General features: G+C 37.0%; 1 protein-coding gene across 1 annotated transcript in view; it reads left to right on the top strand.

Annotated features, from left to right (window-relative positions):
- FAR2 (fatty acyl-CoA reductase 2) overlaps window positions 1-24,878 on the top strand; it is a 160,062-nt gene that overhangs the window by 119,833 nt on the left and 15,351 nt on the right. The window contains exons 5-8 of the mRNA XM_043969308.1: window positions 13,010-13,187; window positions 15,653-15,697; window positions 19,660-19,778; window positions 21,694-21,761. Of these exons, the coding sequence (XP_043825243.1) occupies window positions 13,010-13,187; window positions 15,653-15,697; window positions 19,660-19,778; window positions 21,694-21,761 (410 nt within the window). The remainder of the gene's footprint in view (window positions 1-13,009; window positions 13,188-15,652; window positions 15,698-19,659; window positions 19,779-21,693; window positions 21,762-24,878) is intronic.

Raw genomic sequence — 24,878 nt, 5'->3', positions numbered from 1 at the left:
AGGTCACTCAGAAAAATGTGAATGATTTGATTAACTAGGAGCACACATCTATACTTTGGGATTAGTGGGGAAACATCTTATAAAATCCACTGCTTGTCAAGATGTTAAATGACTTAGCTGGAAAGGAAAAAGCTGGTATCTGAGTCCCTATGTCCAAATTGCAAGGAAAGCTCTTAACACATTCTTGAATGAATTATTCAAATTAATTTAATTAATTCAAATATTGAATCATTTTATCAATTAATTGGTTGTTTTTGTTTTACAACTTTTATTTACTAAGTTAGGGCTGGATATTTGATGTATGTAATGCAAAGGAGTTTCCTGCTCTAAGGGCTATTCTCTGCTAATCTCCTGTCAGCCTTGCTTGCCTACTTTGTTTCTTCCTTCCCCACTTCCCCAGCCTTTGTCAACCAACTCTCATCTCCCTTCCTGTCAACCAAGATCTGCTTTTGTAGAACTATTCATTTTCCCAGAATTACCTTGCTCCTTAACTATGCCAGAAAAAAAATGGGATTTCAACTCTACTCTACTCTTTTGTTTATACAACTCGTGTTATAATATATTGACTTTTAAAATACGACTATTATGCTTCATAATTAGTCAGTTGGTTGACAACCATTTTAATGAAGTGCCAAAGGGGCAGCTAGGTGGTGCAGTGGATGGAGGACAGGCCCTGGATTCAGCAGCACCTGAGTTCAAATCTGGCCTCAGACACTTAACACTTACCTGGGCAAGTCACTTAACCCCAACTGCCTCACCAAAAAAAGTAAAGTGCCAAGCACTTTGCTCAGGACAGATGTACAAAAAGGAAAAAAGGAGCTCATATCATAATATGAGAGAAAAAGAAAACATGCATTATATTGATATAATTTGTACTTATGTTAATATGCTATATGTAAGATATATTGTTATATACACATACATATGCATATGTGTGTATGTGTATGTAAAACAAATGCAAGTTAATTTGGGGAGGGAATGTGGTAACAGATGAAAGGACTCAGGAAAGGCTGTATATTCTGAGGTATCACCTCACACCTATTGGAGTGGCAAATATAACAAAAAAAGGAAAGTATTGGATGTTGCAGAGGACATAGGAAAACTGGGATGCTAATCCACTGTTGGTGGAATTATGGATGTATCCTACCATTCTGGAGAGCCATTTGGAACTATGCTCAAAGTGCTAGAGAACTGTGCATACCCTTTGATGAACAATACCACTGCTAGGTTTATATCCCAAAGACATCCCCAAAAAGAGAAAATGACCTATTTGTACAAAAATATTTCTAGCAGCTCTTTTTGTGGTGGCTTAGAATTGGAAATCAAAGGAATGCCCATCAATTGGGGAATGGCTAAATAAACTGTGGTATATAATTGTGATGAAATATTATTGTGCTATAAGAAATGACAAGCAAGATGATTTCAGAAAGGACAGGAATTATATGAACTGATATATGGTAAAGTGAGCAGAATCAGGAAAACATTATGCATTGTTCAATGAAGAACTGTGAATGACTTATCTATTCTCAGAAATACAAAGATCCAAGATAATCCCAAAGGACTAATGATGAAGTATACTATCCACCTCCAAAGAAAGAACTGATCTTGATTGAACATAGACTGAAGCATGCTATTTTTCACTTTATTTCTTTCATTTCCTCCCTTACACGGGTCTAATATGGTAATGTTTTACACAATTGCACATGTATGACCTATATCTGATTCCTTACCACCTCAGGGAGGAGGAAGGGAAAAGGAAAGGAGTGATAGAATTTTGGAACTAAAAACTTTAAATAAAAATGTTTATTATTTAAAGAAAAAAGAAAAGGCTGTATGTAAAGGGGGTGTTTGAAATAAGTATTGAAAGAAGACAGGTATTCCAAGAGAGGTTAGGAAGAAGTGGATTCTGACAGTAATGGAGAAGTTTGGGAAAGTAGTAGAGTTGGGGGTAAGGATAATAAGCCTTATTTTGGATACTTTGAGTTTTAGATGGCTGCAGGAATTCCAGTTCAAAATGTTTAATGGGATGTTGTTGATATGGGAGTGGAGGTCAGGACAAGAGACCAGGGCTGGATATTATAAATCTGTAAATCTTCTGTATAGAAATGGTAATTGACTCCATGGAACTGGTAAGATCACTGGGAGAGAGTCTATATAAAGAAAGGAGAAGGAGCCGAGGATAGGGCCTTCAGGTCTACCCACAGTTAGCGGGCACGTCTGAATTAGTAAAGAAGACTGAAGAGAATTAGAAAAATTAGAGAACCACGAGAAAGCTGTTTCATAAAAATACAGAGGATCCAGTATCCAGGAGTAAACTGTCAAATGCAGCTAAATGAGATCTCAATGAAAATGAGAATTGAGAAGGCATTAGATTTGGCAAATAAGATATCTTTGGTAATCTCAGAAAGAGGTTCAAATTTCAAATAAATGATGAGGTTGGAAGCCAAATTGTATGTGGTAAAGAATGTTATTGTTAGGGGCAGCTAGGTGGCGCAGTGGATAGAGCACTGGCCTTGGATTCAGGAGTACCTGAGTTCAAATCCAGCCTCAGACACTTAACACTTACTAGCTGTGTGACCCTGGGCAAGTCACTTAACCCCAATTGCCTCACTTAAAAAAAAAAAAAAGAATGTTATTGTTTTTCTTTCATTCTCGAAGAGGACCATGACATTAGGAGGTGATGTTATTACTTGCAGTGAATTGGATTTAAGTGAGGGAGGGCTGTGCAAAGTCACTAACCTCACTCTTTCCTCCAGAGCCATCTGTGTTCAGTGGCAAAATACGCATCAGGATGACTGGAAATGGCCCCAGATGTTTGAGGTAATTGGGGTTAAGTGACTTGCCCAGTGTCACACAGCTAATAAGCATCAAGTGTCTGAGACTGGATTTGAACTCAAGTCCTCTTAACTCCAGGGCCAGTGCTCAATCCACTGTGCCCCCTAACTGCCCCGTGATAAAAAAATAGAATGAAAAGAAAAGAAGTGGAGCCATAGATGGTTTTTTCAAGGAATTTGGCTAAGAAAGGGAGAAGATATATAGAATATTAGTTATAGGATGATAGTTTAAGGGTAAGGTAGTAGCTAGTGAGAGGTTTTTATTTTTTTTAAGAACAGAGGGAAAAATAGAAATAAGAACAGAGGAGAGGGGCAGTTAGATGGTGCAGTGGATAAAGCACCAGTCCTGGATTCAGGAGGACCTGAGTTCAAAGCCAGCCTCAGACACTTGATACTTACCAGCTGTGTGACCCTGGGCAAGTCACTTAACCCTCATTGCCCTGCAAAAAAAAAGAATAGAGGAGAACTGGGTACCTTTATAGGCAGAAGGGTAAGACCAAATAGAGATCAGAGAGAAGGGATATGATTGTGGGGGCAATCTACTGTATAATTTGAGAAAGGATAGGGTTGAAAATGAATGTTGGGGGCAGCTAGGTGGCACAATGGATAGAGCACCGGCCCTGGAGTCAAGAGTACCTGAGTTCAAATCCAGCTTCAGACACAACACTTACTAGCTGTGTGACCCTGGGCAAGTCACTTAACCCCAATTGCCTCACTAAAAAAAAAAAGAAAAGAAAATGAATGTCAAGGAGTTGGCCTTGGTGAGAAAAGCTTCCTCTTCATCTGAGATAAAAATAAAGAAAGAAATTATGTGGAATAAAATTGAGGAGCTGTGAAATGAAGAGGGCAGAAGAGGGAGTCCTTGGCAAATAGTCTAGATTTTTTTAAAGTATGAGATGAAGGCCTTAACTTATAGGGTAGGTGTAACGGTGAGTGAAAGAATTGTCTTAACTGCAGCAAGTTAAAATTAGATAACATAAATTTGGAATGGATCCAATCAACATAGTTACATTACTTCTTCCAGCTCTATTCAGTGGCACATGAGTAGGAATTGGAGAGACAGATGGTAGGAGAAATCCAGGATTGAGGTTTGACCAGGCATGAATTCAATAGGACAATGAAGCAAGTCATTCAAGTGTTGAGAATAATGAAGAATGAAAGCAAGTCACTAGGGGTTGAGACTAGGAAGGCAGAAGAGCACAGATGTTGGGCTCACAAAGTATTTAGGAGTGGAGAAATTGTAGGTTGCAGTGTAGAAGAAGAATAGGTTTGAGAATAATAAAGCACAGAGAGAAATGGAATGATAGAATGTGATTCTTTCTTCTTCATGAATTTGTTTGTTTAGCCACCATATTGATAATTGTTTGTTCTTATTGGAAATTGAGGGGTTGCCCATCAATTGGGGAATGGCTGAACAAGTTGTGGTATATGGATGTAATGGAATACTATTGTGCTATAAGAAAACGATGAGCAGGCAGATTTCAGAGAAACCTGGAAGGACTTACATGAACTGATGATGAATGAAATGAGCAGAACCAGGAGAATATTGTACATAGTATCATCAACATTATGTGTTGATCAACTGTCATAGACTTGATTCTTCTCAGCAATACAACTGTACAAGATCGTTCCAAAGGAACTGTGGAATATGGATGCAGATTGAACCATACTATTTCTTTTGTTTTTGGTGCTGTTGTTTTTCTTTTTTGAGGTTTTTCCTTTTTGCTCTGATTCTTCTGCAAGACTAATGCAGAAATGTGTTTTATGTGATTGTACATATATAACCTATATCAGATTACTTGTTATCTTGGGGAGGGTGGAGGGAGGAGAGGGAGGCAGAAAAATTTCAAATTAGAAATCTTATAAAAAACAAATGTTAAAAACTATCTCTACATGTAACTGGAAAATAATAAAATACTTTTTTATAATTATAAAAGAATTAGTTGTCCTTAAATCTATATTATTTAACTTTTCTAGATCTTAAATATGGGTCCTAGTAGAGTACAACTATGTAGAATAGAATAGAGATTTTCATAGATACCAAAAAATCCATAGATGGACTGTCCATTGGGCCTGTATTTCCAAGCCTTTCTAACATAGAAGGTCTTGCTAGGATTTGTATATACTTTGAGAATACAGTTTCACTTCCAGGCTATGATGAGGCATTGGAAGGGCATTATAAAGGCTAAAAAATTGGCCTAAAATGAGAAATAGTAAGCTTTGCTTAACCTAATTCATCCTGTTCCAAAGAGCTCTGCAACAGAAGGATTTATTTCAATCTTACGAGATAGGGTATGTGAAGTGCTTTGTCGGGACTGTATGAATGTCAGCTGTAATCATTGTTGTCATCATCATCATAATTTCGTTCTTATTTTATTCAATGGGGTTCAGACAGAAACATTCCTGGAACAAATTACTATGCTGCTGTTATTATTTTATATTTAATAAATCATTACACAAGATAAAAATAATTTAATTTTGTAGCTGAATAAAAATATTAAAAACACATTTACCTGCTATGGGATGATGGTCAGCATCCTCAGTATGTCAATGGCTATAGGCAAGATCATGAGTGATAAATAACACGCTATTCCTGCAAGAGATTTTTCTATTATAAGATTGATGCTGGTTATTCAACAAAGTTGTAGAAACCATGCAATATATCACTATAGGTTGCAAGAAATAGCATCTAATAGATAACTAGAAAGGACATAATCAAGTGGCTAGAAATATATAGCAGAAGTTCACTATCCTTTATAAATTAACAAGTTATTATTATTAAAACATTATTATTATTATTATATATCTCATCCTATCTTTTTCAATGTAGTCCAAAGTAAAATCGTCCTGGGAGAAGTAACTTTCCTATTGTTCTTTTGTTTTTCATATTCTATAAATTATTGTAAAGTTGGTTAAACTAACTGATGGTTTTTTATGGTTGAATAATTGTTACAATGTAACTATCCTTTGTAGGCTCACCAAAAATAGCCTTAATGCATCTCCAGTGGCAAAGCAACAGGGTTGCTGTGTACCTCATCCTGTTCTCATAGGATTGTTATCTCCCCTCTATCTTTTTAAATACTTTGGTTACATGTAGCTTGGAGATTTTGATTATTTAGTATGCCAGCATTTATTAAAGAGGTTATTCTTAAGGTTTTGTGTAATTTTACACAAGTGTTATATCTAGGCAACAAACATTCCAGCCTGTGATAATGGATTGGTCTCTATAATGCAATTTATTGGTTGTTTTCTAATATAATTTTAATATTTAGTACAAGCCTATCATTTTAATATGGGTATTAGTTGTCATTCAGTACAAAGATAATTAAATTCTGATGTATAATTCTAAGGTTTTATATTGTTTTTTGATGTTCAGTCAGTCATGTGTGACTCTTTATGATCCCATAGACTATAGCACATCAGACTTTCTGTCCACAATCTCTCAAAGTATGTCCAAGTTCATGTTTTTTGTTTACCTGACACAATCTATCCATCTTAAACTCCGCTATCCCTTTTCCCTTTTACCTTCAATCTTTTCCAACATCAGGGTCTTTTCCAAAAAGTCCTGTCTTCTTATTATGTGGCCAAAGAATTTAAGCTTTAGCTTCATTATTTGACCTTCCAGTGAGTAGTCTGAACTAATTTCTTTAAGTATTGACTGATTTAATCTCCTTTCTGTCCAAGGGACTCTCAAATGTCTTTTCCAACATCACAATTCCAAAGTGTTTATTCTGTGGTGCTCAGCTTTCCTTACGATCCAACTCTCATAGCCATACATTGTTATTGAGAAAAACATAGCTTTGACTATAGGGACCTTTGTCAGCAAGGTGATGTCTCTGCTTTATTTCATGATGGTTATTACCAGACTTAATGCTAGTAACAGATTATTTAAATGGTATTAAAACAACAGCTATAAGTAGATAGATTTTTAACTCAATATAATGAATAATTTTCTACCTGTTTGAGCAGTCTATAAATGAAACAGGCTACATTGCTGCAGTGAGCACCCTGCCACTTGAAGGTAGCAGTAGTAGTCTGTATGTTCAAGAAGTAAAATTATAGGATATATACCCTATGGTGGGTGGAGGATTGCGCTCTCTCTCTCTCTCTCTCTCTCTCTCTCTCTCTCTCTATATATATATATATATATATATATATATACATATATATGTTTGTGTGTGTGTATTATATATATACATATAACTGATGGTTTTTTATGGTTGAATAATTGTTACAATTGTGTGTGTATTATATATATACATATATATATAATACACACACACTGGAATATGTATATAACCATATAGGCACACATACATACACACAAATATATCTATATATCATAGGGGAAGTGTGTCCCTGAACATAGCACTTAGCCTTCAAGGCCTGCAGAAAATTCTATAACACTAGGAAACTCATGGGACTGCTGAACCCTTACACATAGTGGGGGTTAGTGGCATAGACCACCCCCCAAGATCTGGAAAATCCACATAAAATTTTTTGGTCCTCCATTTGTACAAGAGAAGAAGTCTGAGTTTTTTTCTTTCTTCTTTTCTGGGGTTTTTACAGTACCTTATTGTAAAATTTGGGTTGATATTATACAATACTATACACATATTTTATACATTTCTTGGATTATTGTATTGCTAAGAATAGCTAAGAAATTAATAGTTGATCATCTTACACTATTGCTGTTATTGTGTACAATGTTCTCTTGGTTCTCACTTCACTTTGTATCAGTTCATGTAAGTGTTTCCAGGTTTTTCTGAAATCGGCCTGCATGTCATTACTTATAGCAAATAGCTATCACAATTATATACTACAGCTTATGCAACCATTATCCAATTGATGAGCATCCCTTCAATTTCCACTTCTTTGTCACCACAAAACAAGCTGCTATAAATATCTGTATGCATATAGATCCTTTTCCATTTTTTTTAACTCTTTGGTGCTGGGTGAAAGGGTATACTCAATTTTATAGCCTGTTGGACATAGTTCAAATTGCTCTCCAGAATGGCTTGATCAGATTACCACTCCACCAACAAGGCCTTAATGTCCCAATTTTCCCACATCCCCGCCAACATTTGTTATTTTCCTTTTCTGTCATAATAGCCAATCTAATAGGTGTGAGTTGGTACCTCATTGTTATTTCCATTGGCATTTCTCTAATCAGTAGTAATTAAGAGCATTTTTTCATATGATTATAGATAGCTTTGAATTTTTCATCTGAAAACTAGCTATTCACATCCTTTTGACCATTTATTAATTTTGGAATGACTTGTGTTCTTTTAAATTTGATTCAGTTGTCTATATGTTTGAGAAATGAGTCCTTTATCAGAGAAACTTTTTGGGGGGTGGGGCAATTAGTGACTTGCCGAGGGTCATACAGCTAGTAAGTATCAAATGTCTGAGATCAGATTTGAACTCAGGTCCTCCTGAATCCAGGGCTGGTGTTTTATCCACTGTGCCACCTAGCTGCCCCAGAGAAACTTGCTGTAAAATTTTCTTCCCGGTCTTCAGCTTTTCTTCTCATCTTGTAACTTTTACATTTTAATATAATCAAAATTATTCATTTTACATCCCATAATGCTTTCTATCTCTTGTTTGGTCAGAAATTCTTCCCTTATCCATAGATCTGACAGGTAAACTATTCACTGCTCCCCTAATTTGCTTATGGTATCACCTTTTATGTCTAAGTCATATACCCATTTTGACCTTACCTTGATATATGGCATGATATGTTGGTCTATACTTCAGTTTCTGCCAAACTGCTTTCCAGTTTCCCCAGCAACTTTTGTCAATTAGTGAGTTCACGTCCCAAAAGCTTGGGTTTTTGTGTTTATCAAACATGATAGTCCTTACCTATTGTGTATTGTGTACTTAACCTATTCCACTGATCCACCCCTCTGTTTCTTTTTTTTTTTTTTTTTTTAGTGAGGCAATTGGGGTTAAGTGACTTGCCAAGGTCACACAGCTAGTAAGTGTTAAGTGTCTGAGGCCAGATTTGAACTCAGGTACTCCTGATTCCAAGGCCGGTGCTCTATCCACTGTGTCACCTAGCTGCCCCCACCCCTCTATTTCTTAGTCAGTACCAGATTGTTTCGATGATTATTTATTTTCATTAATTCCCTCAATAATCTTGACCCATTGTTCTTCCATATTAATTTTGTTATTTTTTCTAGCTCTATAATTTTTAGTAGTTGGTTGGTATGGCACTGAATAATTTAAATTAATTTAGGTAGAAATGTCACTTTTATTATATTGGCTTGACCTACCCCAAGTTTGTGGGATTATTTTGTAAGTGCTGCTCTTGCTATGTCATTTGTGTACATGCATTTGCTGAGAACTAATTGTATCTACATACTAATTGTGAATAGGAAACAGCAGAAGAAGCTCATAAGATATAGTAGTTGGAGTAGCCACCCACAGGGTTACCCTGAGAACCCAAGCAGCCCTTCTAGAAATCCAACTGTAAACTGACTAGTGGGAATTGGATTCAACAATTCTATAATTATTAGTAACTTGTTAAGGGACATGAAAGGTAAACAGAAGAGTCATTATTGACATTTAGGCAATCTCACTTCAACTCTGTTTTGTTTCATGTCTGTGAGTCTTGAGTCTTTTCTCAGTGGTGCTGCCTAACACTTCAAATGCATGGAAAGATTAGGGTTGAAACTTAGAATACAATTGTGGTGAAACACACATGAAGGATATGTGTATGGCAAAAGCAACTCATAGGGCCTGGAATTTCTCTGTCTGTGGGATTCTCTGCAGTTCCTCTTGGATACAGCATCTCTGCTGGGTACATAGTTTATTAAGTAAACTCCTAAGATCTCTGCTCCTTCCCACCAGCCCAAATATTCATTGAGAACTAGCTGCTTGCAGTTATTTCCTCCCTTTGGTGATGTTCTGTGCAAATGTCTGTTTGGAATGTGTCTCTGCTCTCTGATGGATCTAGTATCTCTCTGCTGGTCAAGGAGCTCCAATTCAAAGTGACATGGATAAGTGAGGGCCAGGGAGAGGAAAAAGAAATTCCCTCTTCCTAGACTATACTTTCTTCCCTCTTGAACTGTTGCATGTGGTTGGCATCTCCCACTCTGCTGTTAAGTGTTATAACCAATAAAGGGTGGGGAGAGAAGAAAAAAATCTCTTTTACCAATCCCCCCCTCACCAGTACCACAACAGAATCTCACTCCAAAAATGTTCTAAGCCTTGACTGCTCTGAAGTCCTCAAGGCTTAGCTATTAAAAACACCATAGGTATAGCTAATCTGCTTTCCCAGACAATCACACTGTTGCCCTCTTGACTCACAAAGTTTATGTACCTTATAAAGGGATCAGAGTGTGGGTTTATAATTATATATACAAATACATACATATGTATTATCTATATACATTCAGTTTAACTCTGCCTTAATACTGTAATTACATCCTGGGCCTTCTGTGACTATATCAGCCGAGTCAGCCAATAAACATTTATTAAGTATCTAGGCACTCAGTAGACATTCCCGTAACTCACAGATGTGCTAGGCAGTGTACCAAGCACTGGGTATGCAAAAGCAAACGACAGTTCCTGTTCTCAAGGAGCACATATTTTTTGTTTTGTTTTGTTTGTTTGTTTGTTTTATTGGTGGGACAATGAGGGTTAAGTGACTTACAGCTAGTGTCAAGTGTCTGAGGTCAGATTTGAACTCAGGTCCTCCTGAATCCAGGGTCCGGTACTTTATCCACTGCACCACCTAGCTGCCCCCAATGGAGCACATACATTCTAATGAGGGAGACAACATGCAAACAACTATGTACAAACAAGATCTGTACAGGATAAAATATAGATAGATAGTCTCAGAGGGAAGGCATGAAAATTAAGGAGGACTAAAAAAAGCCTCTTACATAGAAGATGGGACTCTAGCTGAGATTTTAAGGAAGTCAAGGTGTAGAGAAGAGGAGAGAGTTACAACATGGAGGACAGCCAGTGAAAATGAACAGATTCAAGAGATGGAGAATCTTGTTCAAGGAATGGGATGAAGCCCAATGTCACTGGATAAGAGGATGTAGAAGGAAATAATTTTTCAAAAGCCTGGAAAGATAGGAAGGACCAGAGGGATCAGGAGGGGACATAAATTAAGTCTTAAAGGGAACTAGAGAAGAACTAGAGAAGGGGCTGAAGAGTGAGAGTTTTCCAAGCAAAAGAAAAAGCCAGTGCAAAGCATGAAGGTAAGAGATGGAATCTCATATCTATAGAATATCAAGTAGGTCAGTTTGCTAGTAGAATGCATGCAGGGGGAAGTAATGTGAAATTAGTCTGGAAAAGATAGGTTGGAACCAGATTATAAAAGGCTTTAAATGTCAAACTGAAGAGTTTTATTTTATCCTAAAGCCACTGAAGCTTCTGGAGAAAGGGAAAATTATGGTACAACCTATATTTTAGGAATTTGGTAGCCCAAAGAGGGTGACTTTCCCAACATCACACACCTCAAGCTGAGGTCCTCTGGTAGTGCAGCATGATAGAATGAGAAAAGGAATGCTGACCTTGGAATCATTAAGACCTAAATTCAAATCCAACCTCTGATATTTACTAGTTATATATGCATGGGCAAGTCACTTAACCTCAGTTTTCTTATCTTTAAAAAATTATCTGTACTATCTACACTACAATTTTATTATGAAGCTCAAATAAGATAATATATGCAAAACACTTTGCAAACTTTTAAATGACAGATATCTTTTTTCAAAATGCAGGGGCCTTTTTATTGCACTGTTTGCTCCCTCAAGGGTTCAGTATCCTCATTTGTTAGGTGAATAGATTAGACAAGTTAGACTTCTGAACCTTCCAACTCTAAATCTGTTATTCTGTTGTCTTAAGACAATGTACAATAATGTGCTTAACTGAATGCTCTCAATCAAAATACGTTATGAGGCAGCTAGGAGCCTGAGAGGACAGAGTAAACAACTCGGGAGTCAGAAAGACTTGAGTTTGAATCTAGACCTCAGACATTTACTAGCTGTGTGACCCTGGGCAAGTCATTTGACTTATGTACCTCAGTTTCCTCATCTGGGAAAAATAACAACACCCACTATGCAGTTATTGTGAGGCTCAGATAAGTTAATATACATAAAGTACTTTGAAAAGTGTTATATAAATACTATGATTATTGTTATGTTATGGGCAATAAAAACGATGGAGAGTTAGAAAGGGAAGAGAGATGGGTATTGGCTAGACTTATCTCATCCAGCTTCCAGGAAGAGCAAATCCTGAGAAAGCTTACTAAGTTGAAGCAATAGTATAAAAAAATATATCATCAAAAACATTAATGACACTATTCTCCATTACACAAAGCTAGTATACCAAAGCTCTGAATCTCAGAACTAAGTGAGGTGGTACAAAGGATAGAGCACTGGACCAGAAGTCAGAGAAACCTAAATTCAGATCCAACCTCAGACATTTATGAGCCATGTAAAGGCTTGCTGAGCACTTCTCAGATACCTTTGGTGTCTGTCACTCAACTCTCATTTGTGGCTCCACACAGCAGTAACACCATCTCAGCAGATGGGCTAAACCAGGTTGAGGGTAAGCATCAGGCCTCAAACCCATCAGTGAGTTAAGGGAATGTCTACGCCGAGCATGTAAAGACTTCTGGTGGAACAGGTGAACGAGAACAATTTGTTCCCAATGGCCATGAAGGCAACTGAAGCAGGCACTGTGGAGTGCTTACACATTGATCAGACATCAAAGATACCAAGGTCATCCACTGCATCCCAGGCCATAACCAGTTGTCTTCACTTTTGTCTTGACACTGGACTTTGATAACTTTGGAAGAGAAAGTAAGCTGACAACTTCATGCAACTATGCCTCCCTTTTCACACAAAAGTCAAGACATCACCTCTCTGTATCAATGATCATCTTTGAAAATGAAGGATAAACAACATTGTCAACCTAGTCAAGTCACTTAACCAATTTCCTCATCTATAAAATGGAGAGATAATAGCACCTACCTCCTAGGGCTGTCATGAGGATAAAATGAGAAAATATCTGTAAAGTGCTTCACAGACCTTGAAACACCATATAAATGCTGGCAATTCTTCCTCTGCTGATTTCCTGTATGTACCTACTATTTTCTTCTCGATCTGCTTAATAAATACCAATATATATATTTTTTTACTTTCCCTGCCTTCCAGGTGGTTAGATGATTCAATCATTGAAGAAATAACACCCAAGTTGATTGAAAATAGACCCAACACTTATACATATACCAAGGCCTTGGGAGAGATGATGGTGCATCAAGAACGTGGGAACTTAAATGTTGCCATCATAAGACCATCCATCGTTGGAGCTAGCTGGCAGGAGCCTTTTCCAGTAAGCCTACCCCCTCCCTTGGCTCCCTAGTTTTGCTTCTTGATGCTTCCAAGCTCATTTTACTCGGACAGCCTTCTTTCCTGCTCAGTGTCATCCCTGAGATATCCCAAGGAACTAAATGATATAGACTTCTGATGTTCTGAACACTGATCCAGTGCAAGCAAAATCCCAATGGACGGATTTAGGAATTCTTGCCTGGGGATCTCCTGGGAAGGGCACTCCCAAATACTGACAATGGCCTTAGTTGGGGTGAGTTTAAATGAACTCCCCATATTATTCCTTCCCCAGTCTCAAGCAGCTCTTAGATTCAACTTGCCCAGGATGGCATTGGAGATTTCTTTTGTCACCAACCTCAAATTATAGGGAATAAAGAGGTGGTTATGAGTGAAAAAAGAAAACAGCACTCGTTGGTGCTAATGATTGACAATACTGATACCTGGTATGGTATTATATACCTTTAAAGATACGCTCCTATGTTCTCATTCTATGGTCACTATAACCCATGAGGTTTCATGTCTCAAAAAACTAAGACAAAGAAAAAGATTAGTTGATTTGTCCAAGGCCAACATACCTAGTTAGTGGGAAAACTACAACAAGAATCCAGGTTTCTATCCATGTCCTGGTTCACTGTTCTTCCCACTACTCATGGGAATGAAGTGCTAAGTTGAAGAAGTCCTGAGTGACTGCTAGTCCCTAGCTAGAACTGGACCAGTTTCAAGAATGTAGTCATTTTAATAATCAGTTTATGACTTTTAGCTTCACTTCAATATTACATTGTGAGGTATATCAATATAGAAGCAATAGTTATGTTTGTTTGTTTGTTTTTGCAGGGCAATGTGGGTTAAGTGACTTGCCCAGGGTCACACAGCTAGTTAAGTGTCAAGTGTCTGAGGTCAGATTTGAACTCAGGTCCTCCTGAATCGGGGTCGGTACTCCATCCACTGCACCACCTAGCTGCCCCCAGAAGCAATAGTTTTAAGTGAAAGAGGTGTGGTATATTTACTTCCCTTGAGTATCAAAAGAAAGTTTCCATGACCTACAGGGGTGAGCTTTGCTTTCAAATGTAGTAAATAATTAATTTAATACACCTTAAAAGTGGGGGGGGGGGGCGCAGGTAGGTAGTGCAGTGGATAGAGCACCGGCCCTGGAGTCAGGAGTACCTGAGTTCAAATCCAGCCTCAGACACTTAACACTTACTAGCTGTGTGACCCTGGGCAAGTCACTTAACCCCAATTGCCTCACTAAAAAAAAAAAAGTGTGTGTGTGTGTGTGTGCGTGCGCACACACACATGCACACACATAAAAGAGCAAGTCACTTGAAGTCTTCAGTGGACTACAGACAATGGAGTCACATCATTTGGCATTTTACTTAAGTGAATTTAACTATATGGGCTGGAAGGAAAAAAAAAAGGAAACAAAGTATGCCCTGCCATTCTCCCTCAAGGAGTGTAGGCCCTGAAGTGAGCTGGAGAAGAGAGCTGCTGCTCTTTGAGTTGATCTCAGTTGTTGCACAACTTCCAAAGTGCAGGCACCTTGCATGACTAAGTGTCACTCTAGAATCTCCTATTCATAGTATCTATAGCTTTTTGTTTTTCATTTAGCTTAGGCTGATAAAGGTAACAAGAAGTAAAGTCTCAATTGGCTTTCCAAGCTGTCCTGGACAGGTTCCCTGATATGTTTCCCTTTCACTTCCTTGTGTTCTTGCTTGCTTCGTGATGAAAAAGGAATAAGAAATCTTTATGCAACAGTGTATTTACTCTCCAGTATAATACTTACATGTGCTTTGTCCTTATGTGTGTCCTTTGATAGTATTTTCCCCTAATCATAAATTTTCCTGCTAACCAAGTTTTTTGTTTTTGTTTCCATCCTATTGATTGGAAGTCCTAGTTTAGCCCTTTCTCCTTATCAGCAGCTTACTGGATATAAATAAAATTCATAATCAATTATTTCTATAACAATAATCCTAGATCCATGATGCAGATTGCCCTCCTTTAAATCTACACTATTCACTTTCTAGCTACAGTTGTTTAAAAATACTATTTTTTTTTGCAGGGCAATGGGGGTTAAGTGACTTGCCCAGGGTCACACAGCTAGTAAGTGCCAAGTGTCTGAGGCACTTACTGAATCCAGGGCCGGTGCTTTATCCACTGCACCACCTAGCTGCCCCTAAAAATACTATTTTTATGAGCAATTATTATAAAGGGTAATTTTGACTAAAAAATCCTTTAGTAATAAACTCCCATAAAATGCCTCTATACAACTTAAGACACATTTTCTCTCTACTGCCCCCAAGTGCCTATATTAAAGCTACATCCTTTGAGATTCAGTTCTACAGAATTTTTAAACTCCCTGGCTTGGTAGGAAATGAACAAAGGTAATGCATGTCTTGAAGTTGCTTACATTTTCAGAAAAAAAGAAATCTCACAGATTATGCTCTGTGTGAAATGCAGAATTTTCTTTTTCAGGGTTGGGTGGATAACTTAAATGGACCAAGTGGACTCATTATTGCGGTATGTATAATGGTGAAACAAAACTTTGTTCCTCTAGGATTTAAATAAGAATAATTTTGTGTGTGAGTGCATGTGTGTGTGTGTGTGTGTGTGTGTGTGTTTGCGCATGCATATATACACATACACACTACTATTATTCCTCCTTAAATATACATATGCACACATATAAATATATTTTAATGTAAAAATATATCAATGTATTTATATTATATGGAATGTTATAATAATATATAAAATATGTATGTGCCTATATATGTGCATATATGTATATATTATATTTTGTATATGTAGAGAGAATATATATACACACTATATTTATAGGATTTATAAATCTATACTATGAAAACAGGGTCTATGTATATATGCAAATACATTATATATGTACATATACATAGGTATAATACAATACATTGTATTTGTTCATATTATATATTGTGTTTATAATATATGTATATACGTATATATTTCACTAATATCAGTTGGAACGCATCTATCTATGTGTATATACAAAAACATATATGTGTATTTATATATGTACACACATGTTATATACATTATATATATATATATATTTCCCTAACTGGTTGGAATATATTACCCCCATTGTGCAAATGGGAAATATGGACTATAATATATTTTGAACAGGAGTTTAACTTATAATATATATATATTTTAAAAGCACTATTGAAATAGGATTATATGGCTGACAAAAATTAAGAAACCCAAATTCTAATCCAACTCCTAGTAATTATGACCTCAGCAGTTACTTGACTTCTCTGCATCTCAGTTTCCTCATCTATACAATAAGGGAGCTGGACTTGATGGTCTTCCAGCTCTAACATGCTATGATTTTACTGTACTTTGGCTCTGCCCCCAGGATTATGTCATAAGTAAAAAAGTTACCATAGCCAAACCAGTAGCCTTTTAAGTGGTATGTTTCCAGATTCATATATTAATACTTTTGTGCTCATTTCTGGTTTTGACCTTTCCAAAGAGCAATAATTTTCACCCAGAAAGGTATGGGACTGCCAGAAATACTAATGTGAATCCTATTATTTCACATTTCTAACTATTTTTTTACCATTCTTTATTTTAAAGCAATTTATTTTAGGGGGAGGCAATATTGAATGTTGACTCTGTCTAGTCAGAGAAGATGTTTTTCACAATTCAAGTTTTAAACACTTTAAATTCAACAACTTTTTTAATAAATAAATTTAGCTGGGTACAAAGTTCCAACTACCCAGTGGCAAAAGTAGAAATAAAGAAAATGTAGTTCTAGGATCTCCCATGCAACCTTCTGGACAAATCATTGGACAAGGGGTAGCTAGGTGACACAGTGGATAGATCAGGAGGACCTGAGTTTGAATCTGCCCTCAGACACTTGACACTTACTAGCTGTGTAACCCTGGGCAAGTCACTTAACCCCAATTGCCTCACCAAAAAAAAAATATAATTGAACAGTTATATAATCAGAAATTAGAGAATGAGTATCTTTCATCCCCACCATTTCTAGGAGCACATTCAGTGGTCTTCTTGGCCAGTGTGGTGTCTGTCATCAGGTAGCAATATCTGTCTTTTAGAACCTAATTAATTTCAGTTTAAATTCAGTTCAAGTTTAATAAGCATTTATGAGAACTTATTACAATAATAAAATAATTCACACCTGTCTAAGACTCTAAGTTTTATAAGGGCTTTCCTCAATATCCTTATGAAATAGTATAATTATTAGTAACTCCATGTTACAGAAGAGGAAATTAAAGCTCAGTGGCTGTTGCTTGTGAATAATCATGTAGTTAGTGAAAAAGTGGGCAGCTAGGTGGTATAGTGGATAGAGCACTGGACCTGGAGTCAGGAAAACTCATCTATCTGAATTCAAATCTGGCCTCAGGCATTTACTAACTATATCACCCTGGGCAAGTCATTTAACCCTGTTTGCCTCAGTTCCCCATCTGTAAAATGAACTGGAGAAGAAAATGGCAAACTACTCCAGTATCTTTGCCAAGAAAACCCCAAATGTGGTCTCAAAGAGTCAAACATGGCAAAATTGAGCAACAAGTGTTGGATTTGAATTTAGTTGTTCTGTCAATCAATATTGCTTCCTATGCTAAGTGATCAATAATGTACTAGTAACTGTAGGAATGCAAAACAAGTACATTACATGGTTCCTACCTTCATAGAACTTAAAATCTTTTTGAGGAGAAAGGGGTTATAGAATAATATAAGATAAAATGTAATTAATCAATACGAATTTATTAATTACACATTATTAATTAATTTTCATCTACCCTTCCATTCATTCATTCATTTGTTTATTTATTAGTTAAGCATTAATATCAATGTATTCCAGGCAGTGCATGAAGAATGAGTGAAACGGGTTTTTTTTGCTTACAAGGACCTTATACTATAATGGGGAAGACAACAAGGACATATATAAGCATATCCAAAATAAATATAAAGAGAATAAATACAAGGTATTTGGAGAGGAAAGAAACTAGCAGTTGAGGAGATCAGGAAAGAACTTAGGTAGAAACAAGAGTTGCAACTTGAAGGAAGAAAGGGATTCTAAGGCAGAGGTGAGGAGGTGTCTCCCAGGCACAGATATAGGAGTAGTACTGTGTCTGAGCAACAGAGGGAAGACCATTTTGCTGGAACACAGAATAGGAGAAAAGGAGTACAATGAAGCTGAAAAAAGAGTTGGGAGTCCCTGTAGGCTTTAAAAGGTAAACATAGGATTTCATATTTTCTCCTGGGGGTCACTAGAGTTAATTGAGTACAGAGTAACATGGTCAGAGCTACACTTAAGGAAAATCAGCTTGGCAGCACTGTGTAGAATGAACTAGAATGGTAAGACACTAGGCAGGGAAACCAAACAGGAGGCTTCTGTAACATAGGCAAGAGGGGATGGGAGCCTGAACTAAGGTACTGGCTGTGTGTGCAGAGGCAAGGGACCAAACAACAAGGTCTAGCAACTGATTGGGTTGGGAGAAAAACAGGAGTAAAGGATAATATCAAGGTTACAAACACTGGATACTGGGAGAATTGTGGTTCCTTTGACAGAAATAACCAAGATTGGAAGAGGGGGAAATTGGCCAGAGGGGGATGATGAGTTCAGTTTTGGATATGTAAAGTCTGAGACATCCTTCACACACATGCATTTGACAAAAGAGACGATAAGGAAGGAGAGGGACCAGTGTAGCCTAAAAACTATTAGCTTTATGGACAAGATGAGCCTTGAGATAGAAAGAGAGAGAGAATTTAGAGAAATTTTGAGGTGGGGGAGGACATTCGAGATAAGAACTACATGAATGCTTAGGACCTTTAGAAGAGGATTCCTATTAGAGGATAGTAGAAGACAGAGTTGAATAGGTATTATATTAGAGAAGGTCTTGAAATCTAAGACAATAATAGTTTGTATTTTGCATACATTATTTCATTTCATTCTCACAAAAAACACAGTGAAGTCAATACTATGGGTATGTTGGGGATTTTTAAACTGACTTTACTGGCATATGGAATTTCCAGTGAGATAATACCCTCTATCAATACAGACTTTTGCCTGCTCTGCAAATTATAGTCTTAGAAAACTAACCTAAGGCAATGAGAAGTTAAATGACTTCCCCAGGGTCATACATCCAGTGTGTATCAGAATTAGGATTTGAACCCAGGACTTCTTGACACCACATTGCCTCTCATCTGTGGATATTATTGCCTCTATTTTATAGATGAGGAAATAGCTTCATTGATATTGCCCATAGTACAACTAGTGTCAAGGGCAAGATTTGAACCCAGATTTTCCTGACTCAAAGCCTAGCAGTCTGTCAACCATTCTATACTAGATGAAGAGTTTAAACTTGATCTGATAGAAGAATATTCAAGTGAAACTTTAAAAATTGAATGTATAGCTATTTGAGTTATAGCACTGACTGAAAGCCTGACTAATTATGTTCTTGTCCTTTTTGCAGGCTGGAAAAGGGTTTCTACGGTCCATAAAGGCCACTCCAAGAGCTGTGGCAGATGTAGTCCCAGTGGATATAGTTATTAACCTCACCCTGGCAGTAGGGTGGTACACTGCAGTTCACAGGTATGGACATGGTTCTGGTAATACTGGTGACAAGGAAGATTAATGTGTTGGGTGCATTTTAAAACAAAGGGGATTTTCTAATGGATGATCTCAAGTTTGAGAAATGGTGTCTATTAAGACTGTCTTTGTTAAAGGACTGAGTAGCACATGCACTAGGGTGCCTTATAAAGGCTTTACTCAAATGGTCATGAAATATTTACGCTTTCTGATAAATCTTGTGGTTACTGCTGGTTCCTGTTTTACTTCTGTCAGGTACAGAGTATTCAGAGAACTTTCTTAGTGACATTAGATAGCTTCAGTAAAATAGATAAGCCCACAAAAATTAGCATAGATAAAAACCTCTCATATTTATATAATGCTTTGTATTCTTACAAAGTGCTTTCCCCCCCTGTAAGGTAGATAGTATTATCCCCATTATATTTATTTTAAATATGTTGTAAATTAATTTATAATTAATTTATATTTTTATTATACAATAATAATTATAATTCAATTAATTATCCATAATTTATTTGCTTAATTTAATTAATATCACCATTTTAAAGATGAAAAAACTGAGGCTCAGAGAGAAGTTAAGTGCTTTGTATGAGGTCACACAGCTATTGAGCACAGATGTAGAGGCTAAAATAGTAAACCATAGGACTCTAAACCCAATGCACTTGATATACCATGATTCCCAAAAGGATCTTCCCTTCTTAAAGGGAAATTAAGATGTGAGGGCAGAATGGGGCACTTTAAAAATTAGCTTAGCACTAGAACAGTGTTCAGAGTTCTTAGTAACATGTGTGGGGATCTTTACTAGAATTTATTTGTCTATTTTTTGGCTATTTGGCTCTATGAGCTAATCAATCAATCAATCTCAAGTACCTACTTTGTGCCAGGTACTGTGCTAAGCACTGGGGATACAAAAAGAGGCAAAACAAAAAAATAGTGCCTATCCTTACAGAGTTTAAAATCTAATAGGGGAGACAAGATGCAAAGAAGTATATAAAAATATATATAGGATAAATAGGAAATCATTAACAGAGGGAAATACTTGAATTAAGATGGGGTTGGGGAAGCTCTGGAAAGTGGGATTTTAGTTGGGACTTAAAGGAAGCCAGAGAGGTCAGTAGTCAGAGTAGAGGAGCAAGAGTGTTCCAGGCAAGGGGGTCAGCCAGAAAATTGTCTAGAGCAGAGAGGTGGAGGGAGTATCTTGTTCTTGAAACAGCCATGTGGCAAATATCACTGGATGGAAGAGTAAATTTTGGGAAACAAGATAGAAGAAAGAAGGAGGAATCTAGGTTATGAAGGGCTTTCAATGCCAAATAGAGAATTTTATATTTTCTCCTGGAAGCAATAGGAAACCACTGAAGTTTACTTTGGGGGGTGGGGGGAAGGGGGATTGACATGGTCAGACCTACAATCTAGGAAAATCACCTTAGTAGCTGAATAGAGGATGAATTGGAGTGGAAAACCTTGGGGCCCACCAGTAGTAATTTTATAGTAGTAAGTAAAATGTCATTTACCATATGGAAAGTAAAATGCTTAGATGTTTTCCAGTCCAGCATGACTTAATTACATTCAGGGAAAAGCACTGCCTAATTGTTTGCTCTGCAAATATGTCCAAGTTATCTGTAGCCTTTGGAAGAGTTTTCATCTCCATGATAAATCTTGCACTGCCATAAACCTCACATGAGCAAATATTGCCCATCTGTTTGACCTACAAACATCCCTCTCTCTCCCACCTCAGCTTCATTTTGCTAATTCACTTAGCAAAATAAACCCTAAAATAAGAGAAAATGGCTTGTATAGAAAACCCTAAGGCACTGGAAAGCATTGTCTATCATCAAACAAAAACTACTTTCCTCCAAGACATGATTTTATTTTCTCCTCTACAATGTAGTACTTATCTAATTTTCCTCTTATTTCTCAGACCAAAATCCATTTTAATCTATCACTGCACAAGTGGAAGTCTCAATCCTTACTTGTGGACAGACCTGGGTAAGCTTTTTTTTCTTTCTTTGTTTTTAATCACCAAATGTTTATTTAGAATCCACTGTAGGGGCAGCTAGGTGGCACAGTGGATAGAGCACCGGCCCTGGATTCAGGAGGACCTGAGTTCAAATCCGGCCTCAGACACTTAACACTTACTAGCTGTGTGACCCTGGGCAAGTCACTTAACCCCAATTGCCTCACCAAAAAAAAAAAAATTAAAAATTAGAATCCACTGTATATAGATTTGGGTGTTAGGGGAGATGGAAAATTTAGTTAAGACATAGTCCCTTTCACATTAATCTTATAATTTTTTTATGATTATGTAAAACTGCCGTATTAGTCATTTTGTATAAGAAAACTTGAATAAAAGAAAAAATGAAAGAAAGTGAAAAATAGCATGCTTCAGTCTGTGTTCAATCAATATCAGTTCTTTCTTTGGAGGTGGATAGTATGTTTCATAAAAACTCCTTTGGGATTGTCTTGAATTATTGTATTGTTGAGAACAGTTAAGTCTTTCACAGTTCTTCATCAAACAATATTGCTGTCTCTGTGCACAGTGTTCTCTTGCTTCTGCTCACTTTATCAGGTCATACAAGTCTTTTCAGGCCTTTCTGAAATCATCCCGCTTGTCATTTCTTATAGCACAATAATATTACATCATCATTACATATCACAGCTTGTTTAGCCGTTTCCCCAGTTGATAGGCATTCTTTGGTTTCCAATTCTTAGCCACTGGGTAAGTTTTCTAGAACAGCAACTAGGTATGTGAATTACTTGGGACAAGCAATTTCAATATGCTTTAATTTTATCAAAGCAGTGATATGTGTGCTTCTATTGACTCTAGAATGACTTAGAACTCCTGACCTGATGAAACTGGATTGAACAGGTTTCCCCTCTTTTCTCAATTAGTTGAGTGCTGCACTTTATATCATATGCACGTGTTTCATTATTCTCTTTTGTTGTGTTTTTAATTCTGGGCTCTTTAAGAATGGATATTACTACAAGGAAATGTGCAAAAGTGTAGCATTTAAAGAGCACAATTTAATGAGAGTTAAGAGCTGCTACTGCAGGATTAGAGCTCAGGAGTGACCATGGCTGGATACATAGAGCTCATGAAGTTATCTACATAGATATACTAATTAATTAGACTCTTGGGAACTTATGTAGAGAGAAGAGAGTGAAAGACAGACTCTCTAGGGTACAACAAACAGTTAGAGGACACAATAAGAATGATGATCCATACAAGGAAACTGAGAAGGGATAGTCAGACAGGAAAAAGAGAACAGAGAGTAGTGTCACAAAAACCCCCAAAAGAAAGAATATCCAAGAAGAGAGGGACGTCAACAGTATCCAATGCTGTGAAGGTCAAGAAGGATAAAAATTTAGAAAACATCATCATATTTGGCAATCAAGAGATCATTAGTAACTTTGGAGAGAGTAATTTTGGGAAAGTAATGAAGTTAAAAACCAGATTGCAAAGGACTAAGAGATGAGAGAAAAGGAAATGGAGACACTAATAGATAACCTTTTTCCAGGGCTTTAACTGTAAAAGAAAGGAAAGATGATACCTTAAAGGCATGGTAGGGTGAAGTGAGGGGTTTTTAAGGATAGGGAGACCAAGGCATATTTATAGCCAACATGGGGAAAGAGTTGAATGAATACCAGAGGGAGAAATAAGGCAATTAGGAGGACAATCTTCTGGAGGAACTCAAGGGTTGGAAGCAAGTATATGTAGAAGGCTTGGCCTTGGTGGGTAGAAGGGCCACTTATTCATTTTTGTTGTTGTTAAGTTGTTCAGTCATGTCTGATTCTACATATTCTTGGCAAAGACATAGGAATGGTTTGCCATTTTCTTCTCCATTGTGTCTCCATTTTACACATGAGGAACTGAGGCAAATAGTGACTTGCCCAGGGTCAAACAGCTAGTAAGTGTCTGAGATCAAATTTGAACTCTGATCTTCCCCACTCCAGGTCCAGTGCTCTATCCACTGCACCACCTAGCTTCCCTCCACTAGAACCTGGAACAAATGAGAAAAGAAAAAGGGGTGATGTCAAGGGGTTTTGAGATGTAGCTAATACACTTAAACTAAATAAACCAAATAAATAAATAGATGGATGGATGGATGGATGAATGAATGAATGAATGAATGAATGAATGAATGAATGAATGAAGAGAGAGTTCATAGCAAATGGTCCCTTTTCTAAGTAAAGGATGGAGTGAGGTCCTTTACGGAGAGGGTGGAGAAATGGGTAGTTGTGGGAGGTTTGAAGAGAAAAGATTTGGAACATTTCCTATGGAGAATGTGATAGAAAATTAGAGATGTGGTCATGAAGGCTCAGTTGAAAGTCTATCCTGCTATCTCAATGCTTTGGTTGGTTCCTAGACTTCAGATAAATGAAAAGTTTTATTCTTTGATCCACTTCCCTTCACATGTTTCTGATTGGTTTGTGGATAATCCCCAAGGAGTTTTTAGTTTGTTTTGGACTTTCTATGATTTCTTAACATTTAAAATATTCTGGTTTAATAAAGTTAAACTCATACCTAGTAACAGGAAGAAAATTGGAATCCTTAAGGATAAATATGTAATGTTGAAGTCCAAAACTCCTATGAGGCTTATTTAATCATTTGGTTTGTTAATTTTTTAAATTCTGAACTAGGGGCAGCTAGGTGGCACAGTGGATAGAGCACTGGCCCTGGAATCAGGAGTACCTGAGTTCAAATCCAGCCTCAGATGCTTGACACTTACTAGCTGTGTGACCCTGGGCAAGTCACTTAACCCCAATTGCCTCACCAAAAAAAAAAAATTCTGAACTAACACACACCCCCCAAATGAGCATTACCACACAAAAAGATTGTATGTGAAATCATGCATCCCCATTTCATACCACTTGGTTTTTAAAAAATGTAATAAATTCTCAAATTACTTTCAAAACTGTACTTACTTATTTACTTCTGTTCCTTTATGCATTTTTTAAAATGTGAGAATAGCCCTTCTTTGGAATCTCTATGGCTAAACCTCATTTTTTTTCCTCCAAACCTTTGTCCCATTAACAATTGAATGGAAAAAAATCCACCCCTTGTAAAAAATAAGTATAGTCATGAAAAATAAATCCACACCATCA

Source organism: Dromiciops gliroides, chromosome 5 (genome assembly GCF_019393635.1).
Source record: "Dromiciops gliroides isolate mDroGli1 chromosome 5, mDroGli1.pri, whole genome shotgun sequence".
Taxonomy (NCBI): Eukaryota; Metazoa; Chordata; class Mammalia; order Microbiotheria; family Microbiotheriidae; genus Dromiciops; species Dromiciops gliroides.
The sequence above is the reverse complement of the archived record's forward strand: the minus strand, read 5'-3'. Positions and strand labels throughout refer to the sequence as shown.